A 13,893-nucleotide genomic window follows, 5' to 3' on the forward strand; every position below is an offset into this window, starting at 1 on the left:
TGTGAGGGCCCCTGCTGCTGCAGCTGCTGCCTTCGGCAGCAGCAAGTGTCCTTGTATGTGCTTGTCCTCTCTTAAAAGGCATTAAATTAACATAATATGCTTCTTTATTAAGGCAAATTGCTCCTTAAAACGAGGCAACAAGCGACACTACACCCGAGTCGCAGCGCGAGCGCCGCAGCAGCAACAGTTCAAGCAGCGGTCTTAGCAGCAACAGCAGCAACAGCAGAGGCCTCAGCTCAAGCGGCAGGAGCAACGGAAAGAAACAAGCGGAAACTGCAACAGTAGCAACAGTGGCGGCGGCAACAACCGCATCAACAGCGACACCAGCAGCGACACCAGCAGCGCCAGCAGCAGCAGCAACAGCAACAGCAGCAGGAGCAGCAAGATGTCGGACACCGAGGACGGAAGCAGCAGCAACACGGCACCTCACTTTCGCCGTTTATCTTTGCAAGAGTTGCAGCAGTTTTGCTTAGGTCCTAATACAAGAGAGAGGTTGCTGCTGTTGTTGCAGAAGACGACACCAGGGGAGCTACTGCAGCAGACAGCAGCAGCAGCAGATGCTGTTGCGCTGCAGCGGCATGCATCCACTGCAGCAGAGAAGGAAACAGCTAAAAAAGCAACACTTCGTGCAACAGCAACAGGAGACACAGCAGCAGCAGCAGATGCAGATCAGCTGCTGCAGCTGCTGCTGCAGACCGTCAAAAGAGCATTCGAGTTAGACGAACTTCGAGATGCCATACTCGCGCAACCAGAGGCAAGAATTTGCTGCTGCTGCTGCTGCTGAAGCCTATGCTGCTGCTGCTGCTGCTGGTGCTGTTGAATCCTCTGCTGCTCCTGATGATGATGATGATGATGATGCTGTTGCATCCTTGCCTCTGCTGCTGTTGAGTCATCTGCTGCTCCTCCTCCTGCTGCTGCTGCTGTAGGTAAGACCCTTGCTAGCTGCTGCTGCAAAGAGCCGGTTAACAGCAATAAGGGAACTTGTTGCGCAGCAGCTGCATCAGATCGCGAAGAGGGGAGACGGAGGTAGGTGATCTGCTGCTGCTGCTGCTGCTACTGCTGCTGCAGTGTTGCTGCAGTGTTGCTGCAGCTATTTGCTGCTCTTGCTGCTTTTGTCTTGTGGCGTTTGTTTGTGCTGCTGTGCTGCTTATGTAGCAATTTTATGTATATAATATTAATAGCATATATAGTAATAATATATATATTTTATATTATTTATTTATTTATTTATTTATTTATTTATTTATTTATTATTATGTATATTGTTATATTATACTGCTTAGTAGTATTATATATTATATAATATCCTATATGTATAATAATATTTATTATTGTTATTTATTTTACGTGAATAAGAGGATATTTATTTATAATTTATATTTATTATTTTTTTCCTCCTGCTGCTGCTGTTGCTGCTGCTGCTGCTGCTGCTGCTGCAGGTGTAGAGTTTATATGGAAGCTGGAGCTGCACCGTCAACTGCTGCTTCTCTTAGAAGACCCGGAGACAGCGGTTTCAAGTAATGCGGAGAAGGCGCTGGCAGAGGTAAGGGTTTAGGGTTTAGGGTTTGGGGTTTAGGGTTTGGGGTTTAGGGTTTAGGGTTTAGGGTTTCGGTAGTAGCATCAAAGCAGCGCGTAGCGGTTAGGTTCCTTATGCTGTTACCTCTTATCTTAGGTAACTGAGTAGGGTTTATTATTGTGTACAGCTTGGGGTTTAGGGTTTACGGTTTAGGGTTTAGGGTTTAGGGTTTAGGGTTTAGGGTTTGTGATTTAGATATGTGTAACAAAGCCCGGTATTCGTCTCGTCTTTGATGGTTCCTTCTTAAAGGAATTAAAACGATTAGCAATAAAAGGATCCGAGGTAAGTGTCTCCTTTTTTACTGTCTCCTTTTTATTGCTGTCTCCTTTTTTACTGTCTCCTTTTTATTGCTGTCCCCTTTTTATTGCTCTTTTTTTTTTTATTTTATTGCTGTCTCCTTTTGTACTGTCTCCTTTTTATTCCTGTCTCCTTTTTTACTGCCTCCTTTTTATTGCTGTCTCCTCTTCTACTGTCTCCTTTTTATTGCTGTCTCCTTTTCTACTGTCTCCTTTTTATTGCTGTCTCCTTTTTATTGCCGTATCTTTTTTTACTACCTCCTTTTTATTGCTGTCTCTCTTTTTAGTGTCTCCTTTTTGTTGCTGTCTCCCTTTTTAGTGTCTCCTTTTTGTTGCTGTCTCCTTTTTTTTCTTGCTGTCTCCTTGTTGTCTCCTCCTCTGTTTATTGGGGGTGTCTTTGTGTCTCCTGATTTTGTCTTTTAAGGGATTTTTTCCTGCTGCCGCAGCAGCAACCACCGCAGCAGCACGCGCAGCAGGAGCAGCAGCAGCAGCAGGAGCAGCAGCAGCAGGAAGGTTTCTTTTTTTTTTTTGTGGGTGTGTGGGGTGTCTTTGCAGACAGTTTGCTTCCGTGTCTTGTCTCCTATTATTTATGGCTCTATAGAACAGGAGGAATTTTTTGCTGCTCTTGCTGCTGCTGCACCTGATTTGCTGCAGCAGCTGCAGCAGCTAATTATAAAAAAGGATGACCCTCTTGCTAGCGCTACTGCATGCGAACTAATAACCGCTGTACGAGAACCTCTTGCTGCTGCTGCTGCTGCTGCTGCTGCTGCTCTAGCGTATCGTTGCTGTTGCTGCTGCTGCTGCTCTAGCATATCGTTGCTGTTGCTGCTGACAGTCATCATATAGCTACTGCTGCTGAAGTGTACAGACATCTAAGTGCATTTAAATGAATATAAAGCCCCAAAATAATGCATGCAGATAAAAAATAAATGATGCATGCATATAGAAACTAAATGATGCATGCAGATAGATAAATAATGCATGCAGATAAAAAATAACTAAAAGAATAAAGCAGCAAAATAATGCATGCATATAAAAAAAACAAATGGTGCATGCAGATAAAAAAAATGCATGCATATAGAATAGTGCATGCAGATAAGAGAAAATGCATGCATATATAAAATAAGAGGTGCATGCAGAAAAGAGAGTATAAAGCCCCAAAATAATGCATGCGTATAAGAAAAATAATTGATGCATGCAAAAAAAAAAACAGCTCCCGTGGCTCAGTTGGTTAGAGCATTGGTCTTATGAACCGAAGGTCAGGGGTTCGATCCCCCTCGGGAGCACTTATTATTCTATTTATTTATTTATTATTCATGTTTTTTATGTCTTTATTCCTTTTATTTATTATTATTGTATTTAATATACCTTTTAGGTGTATATACACCTTATAACGCCCTTCTTGTCATTATATATTGCTGCTGCAACGGCTGTTGTTACGTATTTTTCTTATTGCTGCTGGTGCTACTCATTCATTTTTTTTCGGTGTTATGCATCCTCCTGCTGCTGCTACTCATCCTCCTGCTGCTGCTACCCGTCCCGTTGCTGCTGCTGCATGTGGCTGTGTGTGTGTTGTGTGTGTGTGCTGCTATTGTGTCTGTTAGTTAATTAAGTGCCCGTGGGGGTTGGACTATGCTCTTGATCAAAAATACCCAGAGACTATAGCAGGGTACGTTCTGCTGCTGCTGCTATTGTTGCTGCTGCTCCGTGCTGATGCTGCTGTTGTTGCTGCTGCTCGTGCTGATGCTGCTGTTGTTGCTGCTGCTCGTGCTCCTCGCATTTGTGTTGCTGCTGATCGTGAAGATGTTGATGCGGCTGTTCCCGTTGCTGAAGTTTCTGCCTTTGTGTCTGCAGCTGGTTTGCTTTGTTGTTGTTGCTGCTGCTGCTGCGTTTGCTGCTGATTATTTTTTTCTGCTGCTGCTGATGCTGCTGCTGTGCTTAGGCTGATAGCAGAAGAAGAAGATGTCCTTGAGTGTCAGACACCCATAAGGCTGCTCGCTCGCATGACTGCGGAGGTGTGCTGCTGCTGCTATTCTTGCTGCTGCTGCTGCTGCTGTTGCTGCTGCTGCTGCTGCTGTTGCTGCTGCTGTTACTGTCGCTGCGGCTGCAGCAGATTTTGGTATATAGAGGGATAGCAACGACACCAGCCGCTGGTGCTGCAGCACAGCTGCTGCAGCAGCAGAGGCAACAACAACAACAATAACAGCAACAACAACAGCAGCAGCAGCAGGTGTATCTGTGTTTATTTGCTGCTGCAGCGCCCATCTGAATTTGTAAGACTATACAACCTGCAAGGAGGACTGTTAGGGAAGATAATTGATGTAAGTATTTTATCTCCTTTTGTCTCCTTTTTTTGTCTCCTTTTGTCTCCTTTTATTTGTCTCCTTCCTCTTCGTGTTTTTTATAAGAAGGGGAAGACAACAAAAGGAGACAGAAGAAGAGACAGAGAGGCACAACGCAATATACATACACAGAGGGGGAGAGGAGGAGAGACAGGGGGCACCACAGCTGTTGTACATTTTGCTGCTGTTGCTGCTGCTGCTGCTGCTGCAGGATCTTCTCTCCTCGTCGTCCAAGGAAAAGAAGGTTTGTTTCTTCTAGTGTTTTCTTCCTTCATCTATCTGCTGATGGTGTTTGCTGTTAAGGGTTTATATATATAGACCATTTTTAGGGTTTAGGGTTTAGGGTTTAGTGTTTAGGGTTTGAATGGGTCTACAGGGTTAGATCAAATGTTTGCTGTCTGTGGCATTTAGGGTTAGGGTTTAGGGTTTAGGGTTAATGGTTAGGGTTTAGTGTTAAGGGTTAGGGCTTAGGGTTAAGGGTTAGGGTTAGGGTCCTTTTTGTGTGAATGCTTAAAATGCTGCATTTGCTGCTGCTGCTGTTGGTGTTGTTGTTGTTGTTGCTGCTGCTGCTGTTGCTGCTGCTGCTGCTGCTGTAGGAAGAAGGCATTGTGTTGTGGGGTACTCTTTGCTCCTTTCCTGAATGTGCAGAAGAAGTGATAAAAAGGCTTCCCTCCTCGGCTGACTGTGTCCGTGTTGCTGCTGTTGCTGCTGCTTACTGTGCTGCTTTTGCTGCTCTTGCTGCTGCTCTTGCTGCTGCAGTTGCTGCTGCTAGGAACGGCCGCAATGGATGACCGCAGATTGTGCCCTGCCCTCCTTATGACTCCGCTGAGCTGTTGCTTGGTAGCATGACCCGAAGTACAAATGCGTTTGTTGCTGCTGCTGTTGCTGCATTTGCTGCTGCTGTTGCTGCTTGTGCTGCTGTTTCTTAGGTTGCTGAGAGTGTGATGGATGTTCAAGATGTTTCTTTATTGGCAATGAACACTTGGGTGTTTGTGCTTAAACCCTTGTAGGTCCTTGCTGCGCTGTATCTGCTGCTGCTGCTGCTGCTGCTGTTCTTTTTTCTGCTGTATTGCGGTTGATGTTCGCCCCTACTTGTGCTTTGCTGCTGCTGCTGCTGCTGTTGTTGTTGTTGTGTTGTTGTGGTGCAGCAAGGAGCCAGATGTACCTTTACCTGAATCCCTTAGAAAGGTAGTAGACTCGAAACTCACATCTAAGGCAAGTACAACAGCTTTCGTAACTATTGTTGCTGCTGCTTTGCTGCTGCTGCTGCTGCTTTGCTGCTGCTGCACTTGCTGTTGCTGACCCCTTGCTGCTGGTGCTGCTGACGTTTGTGCAGGTGCTGGACTGCGTTCTTCAGAGACCTTTCCCTGAGTCTCGGCAGCAGTGCTACGAATTGCTGGAAGGTGAGATCCTTGCTGCTGCTGCTGTTGCTGCTGCTGCTGCTGGCTCTGCTGTTGCTGGTGCCTGCGTCTCTGGTCCTGTAGCTGCTTGGGAAGAGGTGCATGGCGTGTGCTGCTGCTGCCTGTGCTGCTTGTGCTGCTGCAGTTCTTGCACCGTTTGCTGTTCCTACGCAGACATTCTTTTCTTCGGACAAATTCAGGCAATTAATGATTGATACATCAGTAGACACAGACTATAAAGGTAGCACAAACCCTAAACCCTAAACCCTAATAAACCCTAGTAAACCCAAATAAACCCGTAGACTGGGAAGTTTGCAAACCTGTGTATTCAAGGGGGATTAGGGTTTAGGGTTTAAGGTTATAATAGGGGGTTATATATTTTTTATCTTTTTTTCTATGTGGCTATGCATGCGTTATCAGTACGAGAAGCAAAGCATGCATTTGCTGGGGCTGCATGCGCTAGTCAAGGAGAATGGCTAAAAGAGGCATTAGATCCCTCCTTCTGGGAAGAATTCTCTCGGTTTGTTAAGAAAGGACCCTTCTATACTTCATCAGGTCTGTTTTATAGATATAGTATATAATAATAATAATAATAATAATAATAGTAATAATTGTATATAATATTTAATGCATTATATATATAAATGCAGGGGAAGAGTCTGTATGCAGTCAAGAGATGTATAACATGCACAAGGCTTGGTGTCTTGTTTGTGTCTGCAGCTGCACGTTCCATCGCCACTGCAATATAGGAACGCTGCTGCTGTTGTGGCTGCTGCTGCTGCTGCTGCTGTTGTTGTGGGGCAGCTGCAGTCAGCAGCAGCATCTCCCGCAACTCTACACGGTTATGCAACTCTACGCGGTTATGCATGCATGCGGGCTGAATTAAGGACAACAGGACAGCGACAGATATACACCTATTGCCAATAATATCCCTTTAATCTTACCGTTAATAAAGAGAGAGAAACAAACACTAAAAACAGACCCTCGAGGGTTTTATAGAGTGTCTCGATGGGTAAAAAGAGTCGCATATAGACAGACTCACTATAACCCCCCGCAAACAAAGAATAATAAAGGAAAAGGAGCAGCGAATGCTTCTCGCCAAGACGATTCTTTTAATCATTTTATCTACCTCTTATGGTGTATTGCACCTCTCTTAGTATTCGTCCTCTATGTATGTCGCCCTTATTTCCTGGGTATCGGTATGCGAGTGTTCGTAGCCGTGCCGGCTTCTCCCTAGTAGTTGTTTCTATACAAGAGGAAACTAAGATTGAATTGTAGAAGGGGAGAAGAATAAGCTGCTGCCTACTCTTAAATTGGGTCTACAGACACTACAGTAGCTACAGAGTTGCACAGGGCTCGTGTGCTCTGAGTTCCCATTTTGTCGGCATAGGGCGTCAGCAGTGCAAAGTTGAATTGTTGGAAAAACTATGAATTTTAGATAAATATACGCTTTTCATGATTAATTCATTCTGAAACAAACGAAAATATAGTTTATTCGCCATTTAGAAGCACTTTTTTTTGCCGAGATACCCCTTACCTACACCGCCGTGCGGGCTGCAGCCGCTGCCGGGCTGCATGGGAGGCTGTAGAGCTCTTTTTCTGCTTGTTTTTGGCATCTGACGGTGTATTTTTGTTTTAATAGAACAAATAAAGCAAAAGTAACTGCGAGAAGGTGAAGATCACCGACAGAACCGCGGAAGATCAGCCTTCCGCTGCGCGGCACACCCACCCATGTGACGCGCATCCTTCGTCTTGCCGCGGCTGTTGATGTCGCCTTGTACACATGACGACATCATTTTAAAGTATTTTCATATATTTAGTCGCCTCTATGCAGCGGCAACAACCAGCGAGCCCGCCACAGCCGCGGGGGCCCCGCGCCAGCTGTTAACCGGTGGTCCACGCGGATACACCGCAAGCCCGTAGGCAAAAGGTGCCTTCTTAGGACTCTTTTACGGGCCCCTTGTTCTTTTTTAGGCCCCCCAAATAGTTCAGGGATAACGTTGCTGGGTAGCAGCAACAGTGGAGCCTGACTCTTTATTCGGCTGCTGCCGGTGCAGCTGCTGCTGCATCCACAGCACGTAAAGCTGAACCGGCTGCTGCTGTTGCACCAGCCGCATAACGGGAGCAACAGATACTGCAGCAGACATAGCATCCTCAGCAGCAACAGCAGCAGCAACCTGCAGCAAAAATGGAGGAATCTGCACAGCCGCAGTACTACTATGACTCCTCCGCTAATCAGTGGTGGGTGTTTAACACCGTCCTAAACCGCTGGGAGCTTTGCCCTGAGACGGAGCAGACAGACACAGCAGCAGCACAGCCTGAAGATGTACAGTATCAGGGAGAGCAGCAGCAGCAACAACAACAGCAGCCAGCTTCAGAAGAGGGGTCTGCTGCAGCTGATGCTGTCTCCCCCGAAGGCGAAGCTCCAGCAGCAGAGGGAACAGCAGCAACAGCAGATCCATCTGTGCCTGATTCAACAAAGACACCAGCAGAACCAGCAGCTGATCCAGCAGCAGCATCCTTATCTGGTGAGGCAGCAGCTGCAGCAGATGCGCCTACACCAGCAGGTGACACAGCAGCAGGAGAAGCAGCAGCACCAACAGGTGACACAGCAGCAGCAGCAGCAGCAGCGACAGAATCAGCAGCAGCAGCACCCACAGCAGCACCAACGGCACTAAAGGACACGAAACCAGGTGGTAAATCTCGTCGTCGTACAACTGCTGCTGTAGCATTTGCTCCTATAACATCAGAAGTATCAATCCCCAGTAGAAGCAGCAGCAGCAGCAGCAGTAGCAGCAGCAGATATCTGAGCAGCAGCAGCAGCAGCAGCAGAGGCAGCAGGGATTGGGGTTGGGGCTCGTTAGGTACATCTTCTTCTGGTGATTTTGAGGTCAGAACAGATGATGAGAAAGAGGGAAGAAGTGCAAATAAATTACAAGAATTAAATAAATTAAATAAATTAAATAAATTAAATAAAGAAGAAGGAGAAGAAAAAGAAGAAAAAGGAGAAGAAGAAGAAGAAGAAGAAGAAGAAGATGAATTAGGTACTGCCTTAGAAAAATTAATGACTACAAACTTTTCTAAGAAATTAAAAAATAGAAAAGGAAGAAATTCTTTCTCAGAGAATTTTGCTTGGCTGGGTAGTGGGGGTCGGTCCTCTGCTGCTGGTAGTCAAGAATCTGCTGCTGCTGCTGCTGCTGCTGCTGGTGGTGGTGGTGGTGGTGGTGGTGGTGGTGGTGGTGGTGGTGGTGGTGGTGGAGGAGGAGGAGGAGGAGGAAGTAGCAGTAGCAGCAGTAGCGGTAGAAGTAGTAGGACTAGTAGAAGCAGTAGCAACAGCAGTAACAGCAGCAATAGCAGCAGCAACAGCAGCAGCAGCAGCGAGGGGGAGGGAGGGGAGGGAGAGGAGGAGGAGGAGAATAAGGAACCTATAGTAAGGAGAGTAACAAGAAGAATGACATTTAAGGAGATGGGGGGGTTGGCGGGGTGTCTGCAGAAAGCTGTACAACTTAGGCAACAAATTATTGATCAAGAAAAAGGTAATTTATTTATTTATTTATTTTATTTATTTATTTTATTTATTTATTTATTTATTTATTTATTTATTTATTTATTTATTTAATATATTATTCAATTAATTTGTTTATTTAGTTGTTTATAAGGGGGAAAGGGAAAAAGAATTAATTATATTGGCAATAAATAGTATTTTTACTGTTATTTATAATAACACCGCTCCTGCTGCTGTTACTGCTGCTGCTGCTGCTGTTGCTGCTGCTGTTGTGTAGGTGGTCATGTACCTGGTACGGAGGATTCAGAGAGTAAGGAAGAGGCATGGAAGATAAGAGCAAGAAATACAGCAAAGACAGCAGGAACAGCAGCAAGAGAGAGGGCAAAAAGTCTATGGAAGACAGCAGCAGCAGCAGCAGCAACAACTCATCATAATCAACTGCAGCAGCAGCTGCAGATGCAGCAGCAACGAGTTACACCATCGCATGCAGCAGCACAACGATTCGCAGATATCGTTGCTCTTGCCAGAGCTGCAAGAGCCAAGGGTAAGGAGACGTTCTTGCTGCTGCTGCTGCTGCTAATGCTGCTGCTGCTAATGCTGCTGCTGCTGCTGTTGCAGCTGCTCCTGTTACTGCTCCTGGTTTTTTGCTGGTATTCTGTTTCTTGCGCCTTTTTCTTTTGTTTACTTTTATTTTAATGTATTTGCTTTATTCTATTTTATTTATTTTATTTATTTATTTATTTATTTATTTATTTATTTATTTATTTATTTATTTATTTGTTTGTTTGTTCTTATGTATATAGAGGGGAATAGAAGAGGGACGACGGGTGTTGGTTTACTAGAAGCAGCAGCAGCAGCAAATCCTGCTGCTAGTCCTGCTTCTCTATGGGATAAGCGCAGCAGCACAACTGCTGCTGTTGCTGCTGCTGCTGCTGGTGGTCGTATCCCTTTTGTCCCTGAGGATCCTTCCTTCGATCCCCGTATATATGAGGGGTTGTCTGCTTCCTTACAGAGGGCAAGAAGGTATACTGTTGCTGCAACTACGCATGCAGCAGCAGCTGCTGCTTCTCCTGCTGCTGCTGCTGATTCTCCTGCTGCTCCTGATGCACAGCCAGAGGCGAATACGCCCACAACGTCATTCGTTACCCAAATAAGCTCGCCACGCTCACCAGGCAGGCGACGGTAGCGGACGTGCAGCAGCAGCAGCAGCAGCAGTAGATGCTGCTGTTGCTGTTGCTGCTCTTGCTGCAGCTGCTGCTGCAGCTATATAGTTACAGTTATAGGCTGAGACAGAAACAGCAGGAACACAGACATAAAGTCTCCCGTTTGATGCATGCAGCCCCAACAGCAAAATCATAGATTGCTGCAGCAGCAGAACGTTTTGTGCTGCTGCAGCAGCATAAACAGCGGCCCGTCCAGCTAGCTAGCTAGCTATCTAGCTAGCTAGCTAGCTAGGTATCTAATTAGAGTGATGGGTCGCTAGATAGCCAGGTAGCCGACTGCCTAGCTAACTGGCTAAGTAGCTAGCCAGCTAGCTAGATAACTAGCTAGCTGGCTAGATAGCTAGATAGATAGCTAGCTAGCTAGCTAACTGGGTAGCATCTCCTTTTTTGGCAGTAAATGGTCTCTTTGTCTCCGGCAGCAACATAAGCAGCAGCAGCAGCAGCAGCAGCAGCATTAACAGCAGCAGTTGTGGCAGCATTAACAGCAGCCGCAGCAGCAGCAGCAGTAGTAACAGTTGCACAAGCAACAGATTATTCTTTTCTTTGTTTGTTTCTTCTTTCTTTTTTTGTTTATTTCTTTCTTCTTCTTTGCCAACTTAGTTAAATAAAGTTATTTATTATTCTTATTCAATTTATTTTATTGCTTGTGTAAATGCATGCATGCATGCATGCATGCATGCATGCGTGCTGTATACTATATTATATATATATAGTATATACTGTATATTATATAAATATAAATAGTATATGTTGTATATATATGTTTGTATAATGTATAAATATACAGTGAATAGACACAAGAGATGAAGAGAGGAGAGAGAAGGATCTATTGTTAGCAGCAGCAGCAGCAGCAGAGATTGCAGTTAGTACTGCTGCTGCTGCGGCTGCTAGTCGCTTGCATGCAGATTATTATCCTTGTTTGCATGCAGAAATTAAGAAGATATAAATAAAAATATTATATAAATTATTTTATTATAAATTAAATATTTAATTAATAATAAGAAGACACACCACACACATAGGGAAAGGGATAAAAAGCCTGTTTTCCCTTGCTGCTGCTGCTGCTGGTGCTGCTGCTGCTGCCAGTTGTCTGCAGGGGATGTTAAATAGCTTAATAGGGAAATAAACTTATTAATAGTTATAAAAAATTATTTTTATATATTTATATAATTAATTAATTAATTAAATTCTTTATAAGAAGAATTTAATAAGAAAGAAGACTAAAAAAAAAGAAGTTTTCTTTTGTTACTATTGGCGCAGCGATTCAGGTGTACGTACAGCTACATAGGAAGGAAACTTTTTTGTTGTTAATATAATGATATAAATTGAGGTGTATATTCAGCTATAAAAGAATAAAATAAAATTAAATAAAAATAAATAAATAAACAGGAAGGAGAAGAAGGACAGATATTTATATGTATATATAACCGTCGTTGCATGCAACAACACAGCAGCAGCAGCAGCGGCTACAGCAACACAACAACAACAGCAGCTGCAGCAGCAACAACAGCAGCAGCTGCTGCAGCAGCAGCTGCTGTTGCCCCACTGTCTAAGTGTATTATTAGTTAATTGTATAAATAAATAAATATAATTTAATTAATTATAATAAATATAATTGAATAGGATGGGATTTGGTCTTCTTTGCGCCGCCTCTAGGGCGGCGCCTCGTCTTCCTGCTGCTGCTGCTGCAGCAGCAGCAGCAGCAGCAACTGCAGCAAATCCTTCCTCTTTATATTTTCCCTCCTCTATACCTGAAGAAAAAAAAGTCCTAAGAAATATATTTCCTTTATTTTCTCCCCAGCGTTCCTTCTCCACCCAACAACAGCAGCAACAACAGCAGCAACAGCAGGCACCATCATCATCAGCAGCAGCAACAGCAGCAGCAGCAGCAGCAGAAGGTACCCCTAAATATAGATTAGTACCCTTTATAAGAGAGGATATATCTGCAGTTATGCAAGAAGTTCCTGATTTTAAATATTATTTTATTGGTAATGAGCAACCATCTACTAATCCTTATCAACATATACCTATGGATATACCTATACTACCTGTACGTTATTTATATATATTTATATATAAATATATAAATATATGTATATATAAATACATGCATGCATGCAAGGGTGTAGGGGTGTAGGGGTGCAGGGATGCATGCAGGGATGCGTGCATGGGTGTAGATATGCGTGTAGGCATGAATGCATGCATGCATGCATGCATGCATGCATGTGTTAATCTGCAAATGCATGAATGCATGCATGCATGCATGTATGCATGCGTTCTGCTGCTGCAGTTGCTGTTGTTGTACTGCAACACAGTGTGTGTATCCTGCATGCATGAATACATGCATGCATGCATGCATCTATGCATGCATGCAGTATATATGATTAACCGTATAAATTAGTATATATAAATATACATATATTTATATGTATATTTTTACATATATTTATCCATATTTATCCGTATTTATCCTTATCTATCTTTATTTATGTATATATTATCCTTATTAATCTTATTTATTTATTTATTTATTTATTTATATATTTATTTATATACAGGAAGAAAAAGGAAAAGAAAATAAATTACCTAAAGGAGACATTGAATATTCAATATTAGAGAATGGATTTAAAATTGCATCTGTTGATAGAGGAGGACTTGTCTCCTCCCTAGGTCTATTCGTTAATACAGGTAATTAATTGTCTCCTTTTTTGTCTCCTTTTTTGTCTCCTTTTTTGTCTCCTTTTTTTGTCTCCTTTTTTTGTCTCCTTTTGTCGTGTATTTGTATACTGTATGAGGACTTGTCTCCTCCCTAGGTCTATTCGTTAATACAGGTAATTAATTGTATCCTTTTTTGTCTCCTTTTTTGTCTCCTCTCTTATGTGTCTCCTTTATATATATATATTAAGTATATGTTTCCTTATATATATAGATAAGATGATAATATAATATAATAATAAATGATAGAATAAGTGTATAACCAATCATTGTATAGAGAATAAAGAATAATAAATAGATAAAAAAGAATAAATAAAAAAGTAAATAAATAGAATAAAATAAATAAATAAATATATAAATATATATATATTTCCTTACAAATATATATATATATACAGGTACACGATGGGAGGACCCAACCAATTTCGGAGTATGTAATATGTTACAATGTCTTTCATTCCATTCAACAGCTCATCTCTCATTCCTAAGAACTGTTAAATCTATTGAACAATTAGGTGCTAATGCTAATTGTATAGCAGGGAGGTAAACCCTAAACCCTAAACCCTAAACCCTAATTATGCTCGTAAACCCTAATGGGCTCTAGTAGACATTCATAGACAGTTATAGATATTTAGTTACAACTGTTAAATCTATTGAACAATTAGGTGCTAATGCTAATTGTATAGCGGGCAGGTAAACCCTAAACCCTAAACCCTAAACCCTAAACCCTAATGGGCTCTAGTAGACATTAATAGACATTCATAGACAGTTATAGATATTTAGTTACAACTGTTAAATCTATTGAACAATTAGGTGCTAATGCTAATTGTATAGCG

General features: G+C 42.9%; 2 protein-coding genes across 2 annotated transcripts; both read left to right on the forward strand.

Annotated features, from left to right (window-relative positions):
• Window positions 1–731: 731 nt before the first annotated feature.
• Window positions 732–4,596, forward strand: EMWEY_00044540 (hypothetical protein, conserved; the record flags this gene model as incomplete). Its single annotated transcript, XM_013482939.1, has 7 exons — window positions 732–810; window positions 1,440–1,543; window positions 1,772–1,858; window positions 2,428–2,598; window positions 3,477–3,541; window positions 3,815–3,887; window positions 4,591–4,596. The coding sequence occupies 7 exons, from the start codon at window positions 732–734 to the stop codon at window positions 4,594–4,596; spliced, it is 585 nt and encodes a 194-aa protein (XP_013338393.1).
• A 3,206-nt stretch (window positions 4,597–7,802) lies between these two features.
• On the forward strand, window positions 7,803–10,337 carry EMWEY_00044550 (hypothetical protein, conserved; the record flags this gene model as incomplete). The annotated part of the gene is made up of 3 exons (XM_013482940.1): window positions 7,803–9,150; window positions 9,397–9,663; window positions 10,231–10,337. 3 exons carry the CDS (start codon window positions 7,803–7,805, stop codon window positions 10,335–10,337), a joined length of 1,722 nt encoding a protein of 573 aa, XP_013338394.1.
• Window positions 10,338–13,893: the final 3,556 nt, after the last annotated feature.

The sequence above is a fragment of the Eimeria maxima genome, genomic scaffold (genome assembly GCF_000499605.1).
Source record: "Eimeria maxima Weybridge genomic scaffold, Emw_scaff860, whole genome shotgun sequence".
NCBI classification, from domain to species: Eukaryota; Apicomplexa; class Conoidasida; order Eucoccidiorida; family Eimeriidae; genus Eimeria; species Eimeria maxima.